At 49.5% G+C, this 22,101-nt stretch overlaps 1 protein-coding gene across 1 annotated transcript in view; it reads right to left on the bottom strand.

The window, feature by feature from the left end:
• The window catches only part of LOC310707147 (MAM and LDL-receptor class A domain-containing protein 1-like), a 36,303-nt gene that overhangs the window by 5,311 nt on the left and 8,891 nt on the right, over positions 1–22,101 (bottom strand). The window contains exons 5-18 of the mRNA XM_083503978.1: positions 20,440–20,702; positions 12,667–12,748; positions 10,335–10,379; positions 8,977–9,027; positions 8,162–8,311; positions 6,863–7,122; positions 6,678–6,762; positions 5,672–5,731; positions 4,489–4,560; positions 3,751–3,822; positions 2,676–2,741; positions 2,109–2,258; positions 1,530–1,789; positions 1,359–1,443 (exon numbers count right to left, since the gene is read on the bottom strand). Coding sequence (XP_083360104.1) covers positions 1,359–1,443; positions 1,530–1,789; positions 2,109–2,258; positions 2,676–2,741; positions 3,751–3,822; positions 4,489–4,560; positions 5,672–5,731; positions 6,678–6,762; positions 6,863–7,122; positions 8,162–8,311; positions 8,977–9,027; positions 10,335–10,379; positions 12,667–12,748; positions 20,440–20,702 — 1,701 coding nt within the window. The remainder of the gene's footprint in view (positions 1–1,358; positions 1,444–1,529; positions 1,790–2,108; positions 2,259–2,675; positions 2,742–3,750; positions 3,823–4,488; positions 4,561–5,671; positions 5,732–6,677; positions 6,763–6,862; positions 7,123–8,161; positions 8,312–8,976; positions 9,028–10,334; positions 10,380–12,666; positions 12,749–20,439; positions 20,703–22,101) is intronic.

The raw sequence follows: 22,101 nt of genomic DNA, 5'->3' as shown, positions 1-22,101 counted from the left end.
GGAGAAGAACGTCCAAGGATGAGTGAGAGCTTTTGCTTTTCATGTGATGGGCTTATCTTAACAGATGTTTCAGCATCTCGCCAATCTTCAGTGAAGAGAAATACTGAAAAGGATGTGTTAAGATGGACCAACCATGTTCCAGTGGTACCTCGGGTTACAGACGCTTCAGGTTACAGACTCCGCTAACCCAGAAATAGTACCTTGGCTTAAGAACTTTGCTTTAGGATGAGAACAGAAATTGCGCGATGGTGCTGCAGTGGCAGTGGGAGGTCCCATTAGCTAAAGTGCTGCTTCAGGTTAAGAACAGTTTCAGGTTAAGAATGGACCTCCGGAACAAATTAAGTTCTTAACCCGAGGTACCACTGCGTAAGCAAAAGCTCTCGTTGATTATTGCAATGTTCTCTAGACCCACAGTTAAGGAAATAACGTATCTAATACTCTGGGAACTGGACGAATCCAAGGTCAGCGGAGGAGAGATTCATAACCTGAAATGTAGGCTTTGGTATCTTCTCCCATTGTCCTAGAGGCCCCCCACTTCCCCCAATGCAGCCGATTACCACTGCTGACCCTGCTCTCCTTCTGTGGACTTCCAGGGCAATGTCTTCAAAAAATGCAGAATGCAGCAGGAGAAGATTTCAGTGTGGAAGACCACCTCCAAAACCACTCCTGATGCTCCCCAGTGCTCTGCACTCCCCTTAAGAAGCAACACTAGAATCCAGCTGTGTATCCAGAGGAAACATTGGAAAATGAAGCAGAGAACGGAAAGGCCAGCAAAAGCCACACGGGAAAATCAAGGGGATCTGTATGCCAGGGAAGCTCACCTGGGGCTGGAGGGGCTGTGCTGCTGGTGGTGATGGGGAGAGGCGTGAGAGTTGCTGGTGTCAGTCCTATGTGGAAATGGAAAATGTGTCAAACCAAAATGGTTAGTTTCCAAAGGTGATGAGGCCAGTTATGCAGGAGACTCCAGGAGAAGCCGGTGCCTGAAGCCTTGTTCTGGGTTCCAGACATGCAGCCTGGCTGATCTTCCCAGACCAGGGACCCCTTGCTGGGACTGAAGAGGAGGCGTGTTTGGCAGACTGAGCCTGTGACACAACCCAAGGTGGGCTCTGGAGAACTGACAATTAACATCACCAGCAGGATTTGTTAATGTATCTATTGCTGAATGTCAAAATAACCTACTGTGGAAAACCAATTAGACAAATATTAGCATATAAACATGAAACATGTATTACAACAGCTTGGGTGTTTCTCTCTCATGCACACAGAGCACAGCATTGCCAAAAAAACAAGCTATACTGGGAATATTCAGAGCTCTGCTGATGCTCTGCTCTTCCATCTAGACACAGCATTGATTTTACCTGGGCAATCTCCCTCTTCCATGGAGAAGTCATCCACAGCCACGTCACTGTGGACGTCTTCCCCCGGCTCGCCTTCCACGATTATCTAGGGAGAAAAGGCATCTCCCATCAGCTTCATGGCCAGACAAGGCCACACCTGCAAGGGGCATCCCCTGCTGGGGTCTCCGTTACCTGTGCTTTCTTCCCTTGAGGCAGGCTGACTTCGCCTCTGTGCCACTGGTCCCCTTTGTTCCCAGACTGTGACCAGATCAGCTCACGGGATCCGCCCTCAAAGGCCAAATAGACTCGCAGGGCATTTCTTTGGTCCGCACCGTGGATGTGGTACCAGAAAGAGAAGCAGCGGGGCCTGGTGAAGGTGTAGAAAGGACTGGCCAGGCGTGTTGCATCCCCTTCTTTGGCAGCATGGCCTTGCAGGTAGATGAAATAGCCCTCTGGGGGGGAAAGAACCACACGTGTAAAATAGGGGGCCCTGCTTCACCAGGGGGTCCCTGGGGAGCTGCTGGATGCAACGCCATGCTTGGGCCCTCTACTACACTGAGGGAGATCCTGTGCAGAAGGAGCAGGCACCTTCTACTGGCAGTTTGCCACCAGGGCATGTAGAAGGAGGTGCCAAGTGCAGGACTCCTTGATATAAGGCCTTTGGAGGAATGGCTGGCTGCCCCCATTTCATTGAGAGCTCCAGGTGCCAGTCCACGCCAAAGTGGTCTCCTGGAAGGCTTCTGGACATGGCAATAGTTTGATCTTCCTCACCTCCTGTGGTGTGGTTAGAGGACAGTCCAGTATCTGCTGTGTGTGTCGGACCTTTGTGCCACGTCCAGTTAAAACCGTTGGAGGTCATTTGTCTCCAGGAGCAGAAGTCCATGTCAAAGGAACAAGACAAATCAGGGTGAAGGGGAGACTCTGGCAAAGCAAGGAGAAAGGTTGGTGTGGATGCGTGGAGGGGCGGGTTGTCCAGTATGGCAATTTGGGACAGGAGGACTCCATGGTCAGTGGGGCTGCGGTTCATTACCAGAACAATTGGTTTCCTTCTCCCCCTGTCCCCACCCCCAGACCACAGCTGAGGAACACGATCCAACTGTATGCCAGTGCTAATGCTGTCCTGGGCTTCCAGAGCAACACTTGCCAAAATGCAGAGTTCAGGAGGAGACGAATTCTATGCTGAAGACTAGCTCTGAGTCCACTCCTAGTGCTCACCAGTCTGCCATGATTGCCTCCCCTTAGCAAGCCGTACTTGAATCCAATCTAGTATCCAGAGGAAATCTCAGAAAATGTATCAGAGAACAGAAATTGTGGTGATCTTGACTCTAGAAAACTCACCTGTGGTAGGAGGGGCTGTTCTGATCGTGGTGTTAGATGTGCGAAATGAGGTGGTTGACAATGTTTCTGCAATGATGAGAAACGGAATAGATTCTTTAATGCAACCACATCTCCCATGCTATCTGGAGCAGAAAGGAGAAGCCCTAAAAGCAGCCACAGAGTGGCTTCCAGAATGGTTTCCATAGAAAGTCTCAATGTTAAGATACTTAGTTTAGGGTGGAATTCAACGCTGTGATGTGATGCAAGTTCCACCTAGGAAAGCGCTGCAATTTGCTGGATGAAACAAACTCCCCTTTCCTTTTCCCATGTTGTACTCTAGGTGTTCTGCTGACCACCACAACCCCTGCCAACATCAGGGGGCACACAGGGTGTCTGGTGGGCACAGGAGGGACGTTCCCATTGCAGAAACTCAAGTATTCCCTCATGGCTTCTGCTGACAGGTCTCCTGACATGAACATCAGTGGTAGATTGCAAACCATGGAGATTGTTCCCACTTTGGTGAGGAAGCCATTGAGCCAAGAAGGTGAAAGAAAAAGCCAATTAAGTGATACATCTTTGTGTTGATTAATTGCCTGCCTTTCCAACGAGTACAGTTTGCACTTTACCAAAACCTCAGATGAGACGGAAGGATTTCTTAAGGTGGTCCACCATGTTGTAAATAACAGCTCTTGCTGATTCCTGCATTGTTAAGGAAAAGCCAATCTTTTAAGGTTTCCTTCCAGGGGGAATTGGGAATCGGAAGGTCAGTGAAACTGCAATTCAAGACCAGGAAAGCACAATATGGTTCTTTAGCCCGAGAGAACATCTGAGACCCCCAATTCAACTCTGTGCCAATGCCAACTCTGCCCTCACTCCCTAAAGTTCCACATAATGCCTGCCAATAGCCAAACAGCAGCAACAGAAGAATTCAGTGCAGAAGAGCAGCTCCAGGGCCACTTCAAAAACTCACCAGTCCTCTGTGATTGCACTCCCAATCTAATATTCAGAGGAATCCTCAAAAAATGAAGCAGAGAACCAAAATGCCAGCAACACTCGCGGAGCAAATTCATGGGTATCTCGACTCATGAAAACTCACGTGTGGTAGGAGGGGCTGGTCTGATTGTGGTGCTGGCGGAGGAGCTGCGATGTGAGGTTGCTGCCGATGTTTCTGCAATAAAGAGAGCTGGAACTAATCGTTTCATCTTAGCTTGCGTCCCATGCTGTCTGGGGCAGGAGGTGTGTGGACCGAAAGCAGCCAGACACAAAGAATGCTTTTGTACACACAAAGCAGCTCAAGGGACTGAGACTGGAATTCAGTGTTTTGGGTCCACTTTTGTTGCTCACCAGTCCCCTGTGATTGTTTTCCCAATCTAATATCCAGGTGGAAACTCAGAAAAGGAAGCAGCAACATTCTTGACCCTGGAGAACTGACTTGTGGTTGGAGGCGCTGAGCTGATCATGGTGGCAGTTTCTGCTATGATGGGAAAGGGAATGGGTTCTCTAAGCTTACATGCAATGCTATCTGGTGGCAGCAGAAAGTCTAAAGACTAAAATCAGTCACAAATAAATGAATTGTTAAGACCAGCTAACAGTGCTGACGCTCCAGAGCAAGACCTGTTGAGATGCAGAGCGCTGGAGCAGAAGACTTCAATGCGGAAGACCAGCTCCAATTCACTTCTGATGCTCAACAGCCCCCCAATTGCATTCCTCATAACTTGAATCCATGTGAATCCATCTACTATCCAGAGGAAACCTCAAAAATGAAGCAGCAAACTGAAATGGCAGCAAGAATCTCACAGCAAATTCATTGGGATGTTGATTCAAGAATACTCACGTGTCGTAGGAGAGGCTGATCTGATCGTGGTGCTGGTGGTGGAGCTGCGAAGTGAGGTTGTTGTTGATGTTTCTGCAGTGATGAGAAATGAATAGATTCTTTAAGCTTCCATCTGGGGGCAGAAGGTTTACAGACCAAAAGCAGCCAGACATAAAGAATGCTTTTGTATACACAAACCAGCTCAAGGTACTAGACTCAGGTAGGTAGCCGTATTGGTCAGACACAGTCAAAATATATAAAAAATTGTCCAGTAGCACCTTACAGACCAATCAAGCTTGTTCTGGGTATGAGCTTTCGTGTGCATGCATACTTCTTCAGATACCCTGAAACAGAAGTCGCCAGACCTATATACTGTATTTTTTGCACCATAACACTCACTTTTTTCCTCCTAGAAAGTAAGGGGAAATGTCTGTGCGTGTTATGGAGCGAATGCCTACGGATGGCGGGGGGATCTGCTGCAGTCGTGAGCAGAGGATCCATGGTTCCCCTTCCTTCCCTCCTCCATGGCTTGCTTTGAAACAGCAAAGCGGGAGAAGACCCGCTGAGTGGGGAGGAGAGAGGGACAGAGAGCCTGCTTGCTTTAAAGGAGCAAAGCGGGAGGGGAGAGGAGCCTTCTCCCCTTAAACCCCTCTTCTGCATTATTAACAGCATCCTTCTCCACCCACCCCACGTGTGTTCCTTGTCCCTTGAGTGCTTTTCCTTCCCTCCCCACTTAAAACGTGGTTACAGAGCACGGATCCACATGGATCCTCAGGATTTTTGCATTGGGCTACCCCAAACTCACCGTCAGATCACATGTCCATGGCCACAGCATGAACCACAAAAATCATACATCCACTGTTTCGTTTAGAATTTTTTTTCTTGTTTTCCTCCTCTAAAAACTATGTGCGTGTTATGGTCGGGTGCGTGTTATAGAGCGAAAAATACGGTATATAGTGGGAGGGTGGGGTTTTAGGAGATGGGTGATTGACTCAATGGGTATGGTAAACCTGTTGACGACTGTTAACGACTGCAATTAGTCCCACAGGAAAAAGCAAGGGATAGTATGCAGATGATTAGCATATGTAATGAGACAGGAATCCAATATCTCTATTAAGACCAGGTCTCTCCATCACCCATCAACCACCCATCTCCTACCCATCTCCCATCAATCACCCATCTCCATAACCCTCTTTATTCTCACCTGTGGTCAGCGTGGCTGGTCTGCTGGTGGTGGCCGGGGTGGGTGTTGCTGCTGTATGTCCTATGACGAGAAATTGCATTTGTTCCTTAAGAATAAATCTCAGGTTAGTCTGGGGTTCAGGGGAGAATGTCCTTACTAAAAGTGCCCAAAGAGACACACACATTGCACACAGGCAGACACAAAACACTTAGTTTCCAAATGTGTAGGGGCTCAGGATGTGGGACCCTCTGGGAGCAGCCCGTGACCAAAGCCTGGCGGGTCTTTCATCATCTGGGGACCTTGAAGGGACCAGGGAGGAGATGGGGAGGGCAGCAACTTGGGGAGATAGACCAGGGTGGGCTCTGGTGAAATGACATCATCAGCAGCATTTATTATGATCTGTATTTTTTATTGCCAGTATAGCCTCCCAAGCAGTTGACAAATATAAAAAATCTGTTCTAGAAACATTAAAAAGGTAAAGGACCCCTGACAGTTAAGTCCAGTCGCAGATGACTCTGGGGTTGCGGCACTCATCTCGCTCTATAGGCCGAGGGAGCCAGTGTTTGTCCACAGACAGTTTTATCCGGGTCATGTGGCCAGCATGACTAAGCCGCTTCTGGCGAACCAGAGCAGCGCACGGAAACGCAGTTTACCTTCCCGCCGGAGTGGTACCTATTTATCTACTTGCACTTGACGTGCTTTCGAACTGCTAGGTTGGCAGGAGCTGGGACCGAGTAACGGGAGCTCACCCTGTTGCAGGGATTCGAACCGCCGACCTTCTGATTGGCAAGCCCAAGAGGCTCTGTGGTTTAGATCACAGCGCCACCCGCGTCCCCTCTATAAACATTAAACACCCCAAATTTAAAAGCCAAGTTTGATTCTCTCTCTCACACACACAAATACTGCAGGGTTGTTATAAAAAAAAAAACCTTCAGCAAAACTGAATGTTCCTTTGACGCTCTCCTCACTCCCATACAGAAGCAGCCCCACTGAGAAGCTTTGGTTGTGGGGTGGGGTGGGATCTTACCTGGACAATACCCCTCTTCCATGGAGATGTCATCCACAGCCACATCACTGCGGAAGTCTTCCCCTCGACTGCCTTCCAGGACTATCTAGGGAGAAAAGGAATCTCTGGTCAGTTTCAGGGCCAGCCAAGGCTCAGGTGTTGCTGGCCACACCTGCCGATGCCTCACCTGCGAGGGTTTCTGTTACCTGCATTTCTTCCCTGGGAGCCACGCTGACTTCCCCTCTGTGCCAATGGTTGCCTTTGTTCCCAGTTCGGGTCCAGATCAGCCGAGGTGACGCACCTTTAAACACCACATAAACTCGCAGAGCCATTGCTTGTGCCGCGCCATACATGTGGTACCAGAAGGAGAAACAGCGAGGGCGGCGGGAAGCGCAGGTGGGGCTGGCCAGGTGGGTTGCGTCTCCTGGGCTGACAGCATTTCCTTGCAGGTAAATGAAATAGCCCCCTGGAAAAGAGAGCCACGCGTGAAATGGACAGATCCCGATATTGTCTGGTCACTGGAGAGCTGGCGACTGCAATGCCACCTCTGGGCAAATTTTGGTCAAGAATTGCTGGCTCATGGTTTTAAAAGCCCTTTGGGCCACTGGCAGGAATGATGCTCTAGTCTAGGGGGGGGCCCACTCCCAAGAGACTGTGATCTACTTACAGGATTAAAAACTGACAGTGACGGGTTCAGGGCAAAGTTGTTGAGGAGCTTTTTTTAGGGAGGAGAAGTAAAGCCCCGTTTTTAGGGTGCTGGGCAAAGTTTTTGTTATGTACTAAGCAGGTAGGATCCTAGAATGCAAAACTGACTGGCCTGCATGAGCAGCCCAATCTGGTTCCAGGGGGGAAGCAGAATCAGCCAGTCAGATTTACACTCATTATGTAAATAATGCATATAAAAGCCTGAGGTGGGGGGGGGATTCAATCCCTGTTTTACAAGCCCCGTTTGGGGGGGATTTGGGGGGAGAAAGAGGAACTGGGGAAACAAGCAGCCTCACTGAATAAACTCCACCTTCCGTTCTGCAGATCGTGAAACAATGGCGGGCAGGGCGAGGGGGCAGGGCAAGATTCTATTTTGCAAACGCTAAGGAAAGGGACCCAGCGATCGACTGCAATCTACCAAAACCTCCCAGGGATCTACCAGTAGATCATGATCAACCTGTTGGAGATTCCTGCTTTAGTGCATTAGGGAATTGCACCCTCGTCTGGCAGTTTGCCGTCACTGTATGTTGAATAAGGTGCCCAGATTCCAGGGCTGCCGCTGCTGCAATCTAAGAAGTCTAAGTAATAATAATAATAATAATATTGATACTCTGCCCATCTGCCTCCGTTGCCCCAGCCTCTCTGGGTGGCTTCCAACATAATAACAACACAGCAAACCTCAAGCATCGAAAACATTCTGCCTCCAGCTGTCTTTGGGGGCCTCTCACATTTCTTTTAGAGTGTCAGGAGCCAATGGCCCTCTGGAAGGCTTCCTGCAGTGGCCACGGTTTGCCCCTCACCTCCTGAAGTGTGGTCATAGGGCGGCCCAGTGTTTGCTGAGGGTGTGGGGCCTTTGCGCCGCTTCCAGTCAAATGCGTCTGAGGGCAGCTGTCTCCAGGAGCAGAAGTCCACGTCAAAGGAGCAAGAGAAATCGCAGTGAACCCAGGGGTCTGGCGAAGAAGAAGAAGAAGAAGAAGAAGAAGAAGAAGAAGAAGAGGAGGAGGAGCTTGGATTTGATATCCCGCTTTATCACTACCCTGAGGAGTCTCAAAGCGGCTCACATTCTCCTTTCCCTTCCTCCCCCACAACAAACACTCTGTGAGGTGAGTGGGGCTGAGAGACTTCAGAGAAGTGTGACCGGCCCAAGGTCACCCAGCAGCTGCATGTGGAAGAGCGGGGAATCGAACCCGGTTCACCAGATTACGAGTCCACCGCTCTTAACCACTACACCACACTGGTGAAGCAAGAAAGAGAAGGGTTTGTGTGCATCCATGGAAGGCCCAGTGGAATTGCTGGTGGGTTCCCTGATGGAAACTCTGGAGGGAAGCCCACTTCATTCTGCGCACCTGCCCCCTTCTCTCTCCCCTCCAGCTGATGGTCCCTTGTCCCCCTCCCTGTGACCCCAGGCTGCATGGACCCAGCTGGCAGGAGGTAGCTGCTTCCTGCTAGAGCCAGCCAGGCAAGGAAGATTGCCATCTTCTAAGGGACCAGGTGGTCCATCCCTGAGCAAGACAAGTAGGGGAGATGTGGGGTTTCTACCAGGGCAGAGCGCTGCTTCCCTCTTAGTGCTCCCCGCCATGGGCTCAGTCTCTAGGTTCCCATCGTGTCCGCATACCTGGTGCAGGAGTTGGCATGGTTGTCCACAGTGGGGTGGTGAAGAGAGGCGCTGAAGAATGAAGGACAGGGTCAACTTAGGGATGTGTCTTTGAGCTCACCAGTCACCCGCCTTCCTACTGATTAATTGATCGCTTCAATCTGTGCGTTTCCAAAACCTCAACTGAGGTGTGATACTGAATGGCCGTCGCTCAGTGGGAGAGCGCTGAGTGCAGTAGATCTCAGCATCAATCCCCAGCATCTCCAAGTAGGGTTGGATGAGTCCCCTGCCTGAAATCCTGGAGAGCTGCTGTCAGTCAGTGCAGACAATACTGGGGTAGATGGACTCAGTAATACTGGGGTAGATGGACTCTGTTCCCAAGATGGGTTCAGATAGGCTCACTCCAAAGCAACACAGGGGAAAAACCGGGGCGCCATCTTCCAAGTCACATGACCCACATGAGATCACAGTCCTGGAAAGTGCCCCAAAACTGTTGCACAAGACCACAGCTCCAGAAAAGTCCTTTGGGGGGGGCAAGAATGCAGCCCCAAATCACACGAGAGCACAGCACCCCAAATGGCCGCCGTGCTCTGCCATGAAAACATGGGATGTCCCCAACTGGGACAGATGAGGGGTATGCGGTCAGAAGGTGATAAGTCCCCGCTCGCTACCTGCTGTCGTTCTCTTAACTTATTGTTAATGGAAAGGCCACAGCAACAGGAGGAATCACATTGAACAGAAGGAGCTGACAAACTGGGAAGCAAGCAAAAGGCCCCTCGCTGTTGCATTGTTCTCTTAACTCATGGGTAGGCAACCTAAGGCCCGGGGGCCGGATCCGGCCCAATCGCCTTCTCAATCCAACCCGCGGACGGTCCGGGAATCAGCGTGTTTTTACATGAGTAGAATGTGTGCTTTGATTTAAAATGCATCTCTGGGTTATTTGTGGGGCATAGGAATTCGTTCACCCCCCCCATATAGTCCAGCCCCCCACAAGGTCTGAGGGACAGTGGACCGGCCCCCTGCTGCAAAAGTTTGCTGACCCCTGTCTTAACTCATCCCCTGTTGTACTAACACCCAGTTCCTCGGTCTCTGGCACTCCAGATCTTTGTTTCATTTCCGTTGTTTTGTCCAGGTTTCTTCAACGCTCCCTTCATCCCATCCTCAAAGCAGGCCTTGGAGGCTGGTTAGGTTCAAAGTGAAGCCTGGTGGTCACAGGACCATCGAATCAGCTTCATAGCTGAGTAGATAGTCCAACCCAGGTCTTTCCAGACACTAGGCTTGGCCATTAACTGGTTAATCTAGGATTCCAGCCTGTTCCCTCTGACCGTCTTTGAATTAATAATTGTGCACTCCCCCCCCCCCCAAAAAAATTGGCTCACTTGTTTCTGGGATTGTTGTAGGAGGAGTCGTAGAACTGGAGACATCTGCAGGAATAAAGAAAATTATTAATGTACTGAGAGTTGAAGAAACTAACCAGGTCAAGATGATTTGCCAGTTATTACGTCCATCATCTTATTTCGCAGAGTCCCAGGCTATGACCCAGTAGTTACAAACTGATTTATTGAATGATTTTATGTTACAAAAAACAATACAGCCGCACTACCACTAAATATAATTAAGAAATAAAATTTACATACATTGATATTTACTTTGTTATTTGTTATTTACCGTCTTATTTCCTCCCAAACACTGCATACAACAACACACATATGTGCAGACACCCACACACCCACACCCACACACAAAATGATAATAATGAAAGTAAATATTTTTCCCCCTTTTATCTTCCAAAATATTTTCTTCAACTTTGACTTCCTGTCAAGTCCTTTTGCATATATTTTATCTTGCATTTGAATGTACACAAAACAATAAACCTTTCTATATAATTTTTCTAATACCTTCTGAAAACAAAATAAATCCTTAATTGTTGTCCGCCTCCTTTTAGTACCTTTATCACTCAAATGCTAGCACGGAGTCAAAACTATTATTGTATTTTTGAACATATCTTCTATAACCATCCCATTTTCCCACAAATTTTTGCTTTGAGTTTCCTCTGAGTTTCCTAGTCAGTTGAGCCGTCTCCACCAATTCCTGTAATTTGATTTGCCAATCTGTTATTTTTGGAGCCTTGTGATCTTTCCATCCCTTGGCCACAAGTATACGAGCCGCTGCGGTTGCATACAAGAATACCTCTCTTAGATTTCTGGGGATCTCTTTATCTAAAATACTTAATAGAAATGCCTCTGGTTTTTTAGTAAAAGTTATCCCCATCATCTTTTTTAATTCATCGTATATTCCCCCCCCCCCAAAAAAAATCTTAATCTTGTAACTTAAGCAGTTTCAAACTGACTTAAGGCCCATGTGAAAATTGTTCAAAAGAGATGTGGGTATTTGGGTATCTTGTTTGAGTTGCAAAGTCACAGGTGAGCTGAGGTGGCAGATTTTGGAGAATTCTCTTGGAAATGGAAATGCCAGCAGAAATTTCTGCGCTTTGCATGATCACCCAAGGTCAGGAACAAAAATCACCAAGTGGATACATGTAGTATTTGCTATGGTTGTTTTTTCAGTTGGCAAACATTATGCAAATAATCACATGATTTTCCATGTTGCTTCTGATATTCCCATTCCCTTGAAATGTAAATAATGTAATCAAAAACATAAATCATGCGATTGATTACATAAATAATAACATATGTTTCAACCATAGCGGAGAGTGACAGGAACAAGCTAAACTGTGGTGGAATAGAAACAGTGACCATCACAATAAACCCAGAATGGGATGGAATTTGCTGCCTTCTTACATCCCTAGTTGAGATAGACTTCAGTTTCCTCAAACACCTTTACAAATATATTTGGAATACAGTGGTACCTTGGTTTTCGAACATTTTGGAAGCCAAACGGACTTCCGGAACGGATTAAGTTTGGCGTTTTTGTTTTTGCTATTTATTTAGCATTTTTGTTTTTGAGGCTTTTTTGGTTAATTTGTTTTTGTGACTGTGTGGAACCCAGTTCAGCTACTGATTGATTGATTGAGTGACTGCAGAAATGGATAAAAGCCCCCCCCCTCCAAACAATGCAGTGCAAGTAAGAAAAAAATAATAATTTTAATTTTTATCATCTACAATACTGTCTTATTTATTTTATAGTACAGTACATTGACTTTATTTTAGGGATCAATAGTCTCATTAGATAGTAAAATTCATGTTAAATTGCTGTTTTAGGGGTTGTTTTTAAAAATCTTCATCCGTTTTGTATTCCTTTCTATGGGAAAGCAGTGTGCCTTGGTTTTGGAACGCTTTGGTTTTGGAACTGACTTCCGGAATGGATTAAGTTTGAGAACCAAGGTATCACTGTACTGAGCTTTTACTTCCACTAAATTTGAGTGCTGGTGGTGCCACAGGACTGGCTACTCATTTCCTCCAACCCCCCCTTCATCCTGCTACAGTCGATCCTCAAAGGCGTAGACAGAGGAACCCTGCGTTCTCCTGAAAGGGATTTATTTTTCATGAGCACCTGGGGTAACTTCCAGGAATGTCCTGATACAATCAGGGCACTTTGATCTCCTGCTTCTGTTTTGCAAAAACAGGGCCCTGGCCTTTCTGTGGGTATCACAAGCCCACCGCTGAGCACCAACTCCTTGCTGTGAGGCAAACGTCACGAAATTATTCCTGTTCCAGTTAGGATTGAAACCCGGAGGGAAAGCTTGCTTACCGCAAGGCCCACTCCTGACAGCCACGTTGTCCAGCGCTGTGTCGCCGTGTTCCGTCAACCCTCGGATCGCCACAAAGGCCACCTAGTGAAGGAGAGTTAAAGCAAAACAGTCAGACAAAGCAGCCTTGCCCAGAGAGTCTGAAGAAATGAACTTATGCTGCCAATTCTCGTAGTAAAGGTAAAGGGACCCCTGACCATTAGGTCCAGTCGCGGACGACTCTGGGGTTGCGGCGCTCATCTCGCTTTATTGGCCAAGGGAGCCAGCGTACAGCTTCCGGGTCATGTGGCCAGCAGGACTAAGCCGCTTCTGGCAAACCAGAGCAGCGCACGGAAAGGCCGTTTACCTTCCCACCAGAGCGATACCTATTGGTCTACTTGCACTTTGACGTGCTTTCGAACTGCTAGGTTGGCAGGAGCAGGGACCGAGCAATGGGGGCTCACCCCGTCGCAGGGATTCAAACCGCCAACCTTCTGATCGGCAAGTCCTAGGCTCTGTGGTTTAACCCACAGCGCCACCCGTGTCCCAATTCTCGTAGTAGATCAGTATAAAGTAAGCAGCACATAAGCGGCACACAGAACACTATCAAACCATTCTACGTTCTAAATCTTATATTAATAATCCAAAAATTGAGAGAGCTTCATGGGCAAAAAAGGTGACAAACGCCGGCACCCTGTCTAACTCTTGTGCGTAACATCACCGACACTTCGTTTGATCAAACTCACCTTTGTTGATAACAACAGGAGACTGGCTAAAGGAACTTTAAAGACTGAATCTTCTTTTTGGACACAATTTGAATGAGTTTTCTATTTGTGGCTTCTGTAGTAGATCTTGTACATAGCTCTCTCAGTTTTTGGATTATTAATATAAGATTTAGAACGTAGAATGGTCTGGTAGCGTTCTGTGTGCCGCTTATGTGCTGCTTACTTTATATCGGTCTTGCCCAGAGAGTCAGCTGTGGCTGGGCAGGACTCGAACCCATGGCTTCAGGTTACAAGATTCCAACTAAACATCAGGAAGACCTTTATGACAGGAAGAGCTGCTCAGCGGTGGAAGAAATTTCATTGGAAAGCGATGTACTCTCCTTCCTTGGAGGTTTGAAAGCAGAGATTGGGTGGTCACCTGTCAGGGATGCTTGAGCTGAGATCCCTGCATTGCAGAAGGTTGGGCTAGACTAGAGGACCTCAAGGAACCGTCCAACTATGATTCAACCATTCTATTATTTTCTTTGTCTAATTGTAAGTCATGCTATTTAAAAATGTGGAATTCTTTTTAGCTGATTTTCCATTGTAATATTTTATTTCCTGATTTTTATTTTGTTTGGGGGATTACTGTTCTTGCAACTTTGGACCTGATTTTTCTAGCAGTGTGTAAATTGATGCTTTGCAGAATGTGGGAACTCTCTGGGATTTATTTTATTTGCTGTTTATCTAGGATACATTGAAAACTTACACTTTGTTTAAATATAAGTGGTATATATAATTTGTCCAAATAAATAATTTCTGCCATGTCATTTAAGGAAAGAAGGTTATTTTGTTGCTGTTGTTCCGGCAATATGAAGACAGAGGATCTTGCCAATCGTATTTTTCGCCCTATAGGGCGCACCTAGTTTTTTGGGGGGGAAATAAAGGGGAGGGAATTATCCCCCCCCCCCCAGGCGTGGGGCTGGGGCGGGGAAAGCCCGGGCTTCCCCCGACCCCAGCCCCCAGAACAGGCTGCTATCCACAAGCCTAGGGAGCCTGGCGGGAAGTCGCACCGGTCTTTCCAGGCTTGCAGATATCTGTCCGAAGCCTGGGGCTCGCTGAGCGTGCCCCAGGCTTCGGGATGCAGGCAGCCCCCTGCAAGCCGTGGGAGAGCTGCGCAACTTCGCGCCGGGCTCCCAAGGCTTGCGGATAGCTTCCTGAAGCCTGGAGAGCGAGAGGGGTCGGTGCGCACCGACCCCTCTCGCTCTCCAGGCTTCAGCAAAAGCCTGCATTCGCCCCATAGGAGGCACAGACATTTCCCCTTCATTTTTGGAGGGGAAAAAGTGCGTCCTATAGGGCAAAAAATACGGTACTTCAATCACACACAAATATCTACGAGTTGCTCCTGATCTACCTTGGGAACGCAAGAAGGGTCTTCCTGAATCAGGCCCAGAAGATGCTCATCCAGAGCAGCATTCTCTTCTGCCTATGAGAACCCCACATTCATAGAATCATAGAATCACAGAGTTGGAAGAGACCACAAGGGCCATCGAGTCCAACCCCCTGCCAAGCAGGAAACACCATCAGAGCACTCCTGACATATGGTTGTCAAGCCTCTGCTTAAAGACCTCCAAAGTAGGAGACTCCACCACACTCCTTGGCAGCAAATTCCACTGTCAAACAGCTCTTACTGTCAGGAAGTTCTTCCTAATGTTTAGGTGGAATCTTCTTTCTTGTAGTTTGGATCCATTGCTCCGTGTCCGCTTCTCTGGAGCAGCAGAAAACAACCTTTCTCCCTCCTCTATGTGACATCCTTTTATATATTTGAACATGGCTATCATATCACCCCTTAACCTCCTCTTCTCCAGGCTAAACATGCCCAGCTCCCTTAGCCGTTCCTCATAAGGCATCGTTTCCAGGCCTTTGGCCATTTTGGTTGCCCTCCTCTGGACACGTTCCAGTTTGTCAGTGTCCTTCTTGAACTGTGGTGCCCAGAACTGGATACAGTACTCCAGGTGAGGTCTACCATTCTAGGATAAGGCCCATCTCTTTAAAAGGTGATAGATTGTTAACACGGAGAGAGTTACTGAGTGTGCTAATAACGTATTGATTTCACCTGGGCAGGAGAAGAACACATTTTGAGAGTCTTTGCGCTTCAAACCGCCACCTCCACCGCCCAAGCCTGGCTTGCCTTGAAGTGGGGATGCCCTCATCCACTTTTCTTTTCCCGCCTTTTTTTCTTCTTTTTTTTTGAAGCTGAGTAGCAACAGGGAGTCAATAGTGGGGATGTTGAGGCAAAAGACCCTGGGCCCAAGCACACATGCATATTGTATAAAGGTGCAAAGCCCTTCTTTTGCACCTTGTGAAACATACATGTGCAGAGTTTTTAAAAAACTGGGCAACGGCGCACCGCCCACCCATGACTCCCGAGCCTCCCCTGGTCTCCTTCTCCCTTTGTTTTGACAAATTGGGGGAGGCTCGGGAGTCGTGGGCAGGTGGCCGTTGTCCAGGAGAGGTGCAAGGCGTGCGGTTTCTCTGCCAGGCAAGGTGCAAAGTCCTTCTTTCCCACCCTGTGAAACATAAATGCGCAGAGTTTTTAAAAAAACTGGGCAATGCCCACCTGCCTGCAGCTCCCGAGCCTCCCCCGATCAGTCAAAACAAAGGGGGAAGGGGGCAGGAGATCTGCACCGCCGGACGTCCCCGGTTCCCCTTCGGCAGTGGTGGCGGCAGAGGCAATTAGCAGCCCGGAGCCAGCCTGGTAGTGCAGTTGGCTCTGGCTGGTTTCAGGAGCTGCTCACTGCCGTGGTATTTTTCCTCTCCGGAAGTCCCCATATGATGTGTCTTGTGAGGCTGCCGCTGCCACGTTTCCTGGGGACAGATTTGCAAATCTGGGGACATTCCAGGGACAGAATTTGTCCGGGGACAGATTTGCCAATTCGGGGACTGTCCCTGGAAACTGGGGGGATCGCTGCTGTTGTTCTGCCGGTGAGTCTTGGGGAGGACCGCTCCCCCTGCAAGCCCACTCTCCACCTTGGGCCTGGGGGCGGCCCCCAGACTCCACCTCAGCATATAAGGCTCCAAGGAGGCCTCGGGACATCGCTGCTGCCGCTTTGCCGGTGAGTCTTGGGGAGGACCGCTCCCCCTGCAAGCCCACTCTCCACCTTGGGCCTGGGGGCGGCCCCCAGACTCCACCTCAGCATATAAGGCTCCAAGGAGGCCTCGGGACATCGCTGCTGTTGTTCTGCCAGTGAGTCTTGGGGAGGACCGCTCCCCCTGCAAGCCCACTCCCCACCTTGGGCCTGGGGGCGGCCCCCATACTCACCACCGCCACAACTCTAAGGACACTGCTGCTGTGGCAGCAAATGTTTAAGCGTGTTATATATTTTAAAATGTTTTAAAGGGGTTTTACTTTTTATTTTGTTGTACCACCAGAAACGGTGGTTTTTTATCCATGTATTTTTATTTTGTTTTGTTTTATTTTGGGTTGGGGTGGGATGGTTTGTTGAGTGGGGTGGGGATTGGTTTTGTTTCGGTGTATTTTTTGTTTGCTTTTATATTCTGTAAATGGAGGCGAGTATGAGGCCTGGGATTCCTACTGTGGAGGGGCGAGGGAGGTATGGCGGTGGGGGCAGATGGCATAGGCGAAGGGGATCGAGATACGGATATGCTCGTACCCCTTCCAATCTGCGCCCCATCCCGAGAGACGAGGGTAGGGTGAGAAAGGATTACTCACCTCCGTCACTGGTGTTGTGCAATGCCAGGTCTATAGGCAATAAAACCGCCACCCTGCGAGATTTCATCATCTCGCAGGGGGTCGACCTGGCTTGTGTGACGGAGACCTGGGTGCGCGAAGGGGTAACTGTTACCTTACGAGAGATGGCGCCCCCGGGTTTCTCCGTCCTCCACCAGTCACGGACTGTGGGCCGGGGGGGAGGGGTGGCATTATTAATCCGGGAAGATTGTTCTTTCAGGGCTCTACCACCGCCATCGATCCCCGGCATTGAATGTGTTGGCCTAGTGTGGGGCTCCGAGGTGAGCTTGGCTGTCTGGCTGGTGTACCGGCCACCTAGCGCACCAGCAGCCACCCTGTCAGGCCTGCTGGAGGCGGTGGCCGGCTGGGCCTTGGAGTTCCCTAACCTATTGGTACTGGGGGACTTCAACATCCATGCTGATGCCACTCCCTCCTCACAGGCTCTGGACCTGGTGTCTTCCATGGCGACACTAGGGCTCTCCCAGTTTGTTTCGGGCCCCACACATCAAGCAGGCCACACGCTGGATCTGATCTTTGGCGTTGGTATAGATGTGATCATGTCTCCTTCGATGAAGGTGCCATGGTCTGATCACTACGCTCTGAAAGCCAGGATTGATGTTCCACCCCCACCCTGCTTAGGTGGTGAGCCGATTTGGGCTCGCCCGCGGAGGCTGATGGACCCTGATAGATTCCGCCAAGCCTTGCGGGACCTTGCTCCCCCTGGCGACTCATTGACTGAGCTTGTTGAGGGCTGGAATACCCAGCTCCTGGCAGCCATCAATGAGATCGCACCTAAGCGCCCTCTGCGACCCCGCAGAAACCGGGCTCCCTGGTTTACTGAGGAGCTCCGGAAAATGAAGCGGGACCTCAGACGGCTAGAGCGAGTATGGCGGGGTGCCCGTGACGGAGCCTCAAGAACATCTTATAGGGTTTTTATGAAAACCTACGAGATGGCAGTGAAGGCCGCTAAGAAGTCCTACCTCTCGGCCTCCATTGCATCCGCTAGCTCTCGCCCGGCACAATTATTTAGTATAATTCGGTCTTTAACGTCCCTCGAAGGACAGCCAAATTTAAATAACAATTCGACACACAGCTGTGAGGCATTTGCGAGCTTTTTTGCGGAGAAGGTCCTGTCGCTCCGCCATGACCTCCCTGCCAATTTGGATACAATAAAGGAACTGGAGGCCCCTCGACTGTCCTCGGGTCCAGTACTGGACCACTTTGACCGGATATCCCCAGCCGATGTGGACAGACTCCTCCGAGCTGGAAAGCCCACCACTTGTCCTCTCGACCCGTGCCCGTCTTGGCTGATTAGAGCATGTCCAGACGAGGTGCGGGCCCCCCTGGGGGATATCATCAATTTGTCCCTTGGCACCGGGACATTCCCAGGGGAATTGAAGGAGGCAGTGGTGCGTCCGCTCTTAAAGAAAACATCATTAGATCCCTTAGATCTATCCAATTACCGCCCAGTTTCGAATCTTCCATTCCTGGGTAAGGTGATTGAGAGAGCGGTTGCTGAACAGCTTGGTAGGTTTCTGGATGAAACATCGGCTCTGGATCCATCCCAGTCCGGCTTCCGCGCTGGTCATGGGACCGAGACGGCTCTGGTCGCCCTAACAGATGATCTTCGTAGACAGCTGGATCGAGGTGGGTCGGGGCTGCTGATTCTTCTAGATCTGTCAGCAGCTTTCGACATGGTCGATCACGAACTTCTGGACCACCGCCTCGCCGACGTGGGGATCCAGGGCACAGTCCTTCAATGGCTGCGCTCGTTTCTCTCTGGTCGGGGACAGAGGGTGGCGCTTGGGGGGGAACTGTCATCCCGCCACTCCTTGGTGTGTGGAGTGCCTCAGGGTGCGATTCTCTCCCCGATGCTTTTTAACATCTTTATGCGCCCCCTCGCCCAGCTTGTCCGGAGTTTTGGGCTGGGCTGCCATCAGTATGCTGATGACACCCAACTCTATCTGTTGATGGATGGCCATCCTGACTCGGCCCCAGACACACTGATCAGATGCTTGGAAGCTGTGGCTGGATGGTTACGTGGGAGCCGGTTGAAGTTAAATCCTTCGAAGACAGAGGTCCTCTGGCTGGGACGGGACGATATGGGATTGAGGGGGCAACTCCCATCTCTTGCGGGGGTGCAATTAGTGCCAGCACCGTCCGTCAAGAGTTTGGGTGTAATCTTCGATACCTCCCTTTCTATGGAGGCGCAGATTACAGCTATAACAAAGGCGGCATTTTTTCATCTCCGCCAAGCTAAGCAGTTGGCCCCTTACCTCTCTCGCCCTGACCTAGCCACTGTGATCCACGCGACGGTCACCTCCAGACTGGATTATTGTAACTCGCTCTACGTGGGGCTGCCCTTGAGACTGACCCAGAAACTCCAGCGGGTGCAGAATGCCGCAGCGAGACTCCTTACGGGGTCCTCGCTGCGAGATCACATTCATCCGGTGCTATACCAGCTGCACTGGCTCCCGGTGGAGTACAGGATCAGGTTTAAGGTGCTGGTTTTAACCTTCAAAGCCCTATACGGCCTAGGACCCTCGTATCTACGGGACCGCCTCTCCTGGTATGCCCCACAGAGGAACTTACGGTCCTCAAATAAAAACATCTTGAAGGTCCCAGGCCTCAGAGAGGTTAGGTTGGCCTCAACTAGAGCCAGGGCTTTTTCGGCTGCGGCTCCAACCTGGTGGAACGCTCTGTCACAAGAGACAAGGGCCCTGCAGGACTTGACATCTTTCCGCAGGGCCTGCAAGACAGAGCTGTTCCACCAGGCCTTTGGTTAGGGCACAGCCTGACTCCCTCCTTTGGCAATCTTTACAGTACTTTAGTTCATGGTTGCCATCAATTCTGATTTTAATTAATTCTTATGATGTTTTTATAATGTTGCACTATTTTAGTGTTGTTAGCCGCCCTGAGCCCGGCTTCGGCTGGGGAGGGCGGGATATAAATAAAATTTATTATTATTATTATTATTAAATTAATGTACCGTATTTTTTGCTCTATAAAACGCACCAGACCACAAGACACACCTAGTTTTTGGAGGAGGAAAACAAGAAAAAAAATATTCTGAATCTCAGAAGCCAGAACAGCAAGAGGGATCGCTGCGCAGTGAAAGCAGAAATCCCTCTTGCTGTTCTGGCTTCTGGGATAGCTGCGCAGCATGCATTCGCTCCATAAGACGCACACACATTTCCCCTTACTTTTTAGGAGGGAAAAAGTGAGTCTTATAGAGCAAAAAATACGGTAGTTGATGAACATGCAAGCACCATTCTGCTTTCTTCCTTCTCTTCACGCTCCCCAGTCATGTATACAGCACAGAGTGCTTTCATATGCCTTACCTTGATGTCCCTCTCTCTCAAGAAATGTACGGATATGGACCCATGCAGCCAGTCTGTGCTCTGAGCCCCCTTTCGATGCCACAACATGAATTCGTCCTCATCGGTCAAGATGACAACTTTCAGCTCATTTAAATCCTCTGAGCCGGACATGTGATACCAGAAATCGATGCATATTTCCCCAGAGACCCCAAGCTCCTGGCTCTCAAGGGTGGTGGTGTCAAAGGGAAGGAGGTTGCTGGCTTCTTGGTAGATGAAATAGCCCTCTGGAAGGAGAAGTGAAGCAGAGAGCAAGCGCTTTAGGATGGAACGCAAGAGCTACAGGCAGAGGGGTCCTGACAACAGGAATAATAATAATAATAATAATAATAATAATAATAATAATAATAATAATAATAATATATTTATACCCCGCCCATCTGGCTGGGCTTCCCCAGCCACTCTGGGCAGCTTCCAACAAAATATTAAAATACAGTAATGCATCAAACATTAAAAACTTCCCTAAACAGGGCTGCCTTCAGATGTCTTCTAAAAGTCCGGTAGTTGTTTATCTCTTTGACATCTGGTGGGAGGGTGTTCCACAGGGAGGGCGCCACCACCAAGAAGGCCCTCTGCCTGGTTCCCTGTAACTTGGCTTCTCGTAGTGAGGGAACCGCCAGAAGGCCCTCGGAGCTGGACCTCAGTATTTGGGTAGAACGATGGGGGTGGAGACGCTCCTTCAGGTATACAGGACCGAGGCCGTTTAGGGCTTTAAAGGTCAGCACCAACACTTTGAATTGTGCTCAGAAACGTACTGGGAACCAGTGTAGGTCTTTCAAGTGGTGTTATGTGGTCTCTGCAGCTGCCCCCAGTCACCAGTCTAGCTGCCGCATTCTGGATTAGTTGTAGTTTCTGGGTCACCTTCAAAGGTAGCCCCACGAAGAGTGCATTGCAGTAGTCCAAGTGGGAGATAACCAGAGCATGCACCACTCTGGCGAGACAGTCCGTGGGCAGGGAGGGTCTCATCCTGCGTACCAGGTGAGCTGGGAGACAGCTGCCCTGGACACAGAAGCCTTGCCAGAAAAACTTACCCTTTCCCAAACTCCATTCAGGAGACTCTGGGAGGGGCTGCTGCCAGCTGAGCTGTGCGTGTGAGCAGAAGTTTTGGGGGACTGGGCCCTAAGTCACATGACTGAGCTGAATAGGGTTTGGAATAGATGGACTGGGTTTCGGACTGCGCAGGAAGTGATGCAAAGTCAGATAAGTGTAGCAAACAAGCTCAAATATGATAGCATGGAGGGAGAAATGGAAAGTTATGCTGAACCACAGAGATGGAAGGGATCTCCTGTGATGAAGGAATCATAAGTAAAGAATCCCTGACAGGTGACTATCCAACCTCTGCCTAAAAACCTCCAGCGAAGGAGAGAACGCTGAGAAATGCTGTAAAATAACAGCAAAATCAGGACTCATTCTTACAAAGTCCTAATCCTAATATAGCTAAAGGTAGAGGTAAAGGGACCCCTGACCATTAGGTCCAGTCGTGGTGGACTCTGGGGTTGCGGCGCTCATCTCGCTTTATTGGCCGAGGGAGCCGGCGTACAGCTTCCGGGTCATGTGGCCAGCATGACTAAGCCGCTTCTGGCGCACCAGAGCAGCGCACGGAAACGCTGTTTACCTTCCCGCCAG

Source organism: Podarcis liolepis (genome assembly GCF_965112155.1).
Source record: "Podarcis liolepis genome assembly, chromosome: 5".
Taxonomy (NCBI): domain Eukaryota; kingdom Metazoa; phylum Chordata; class Lepidosauria; order Squamata; family Lacertidae; genus Podarcis; species Podarcis liolepis.
This window is presented reverse-complemented; position numbering and strand designations above follow the sequence as displayed.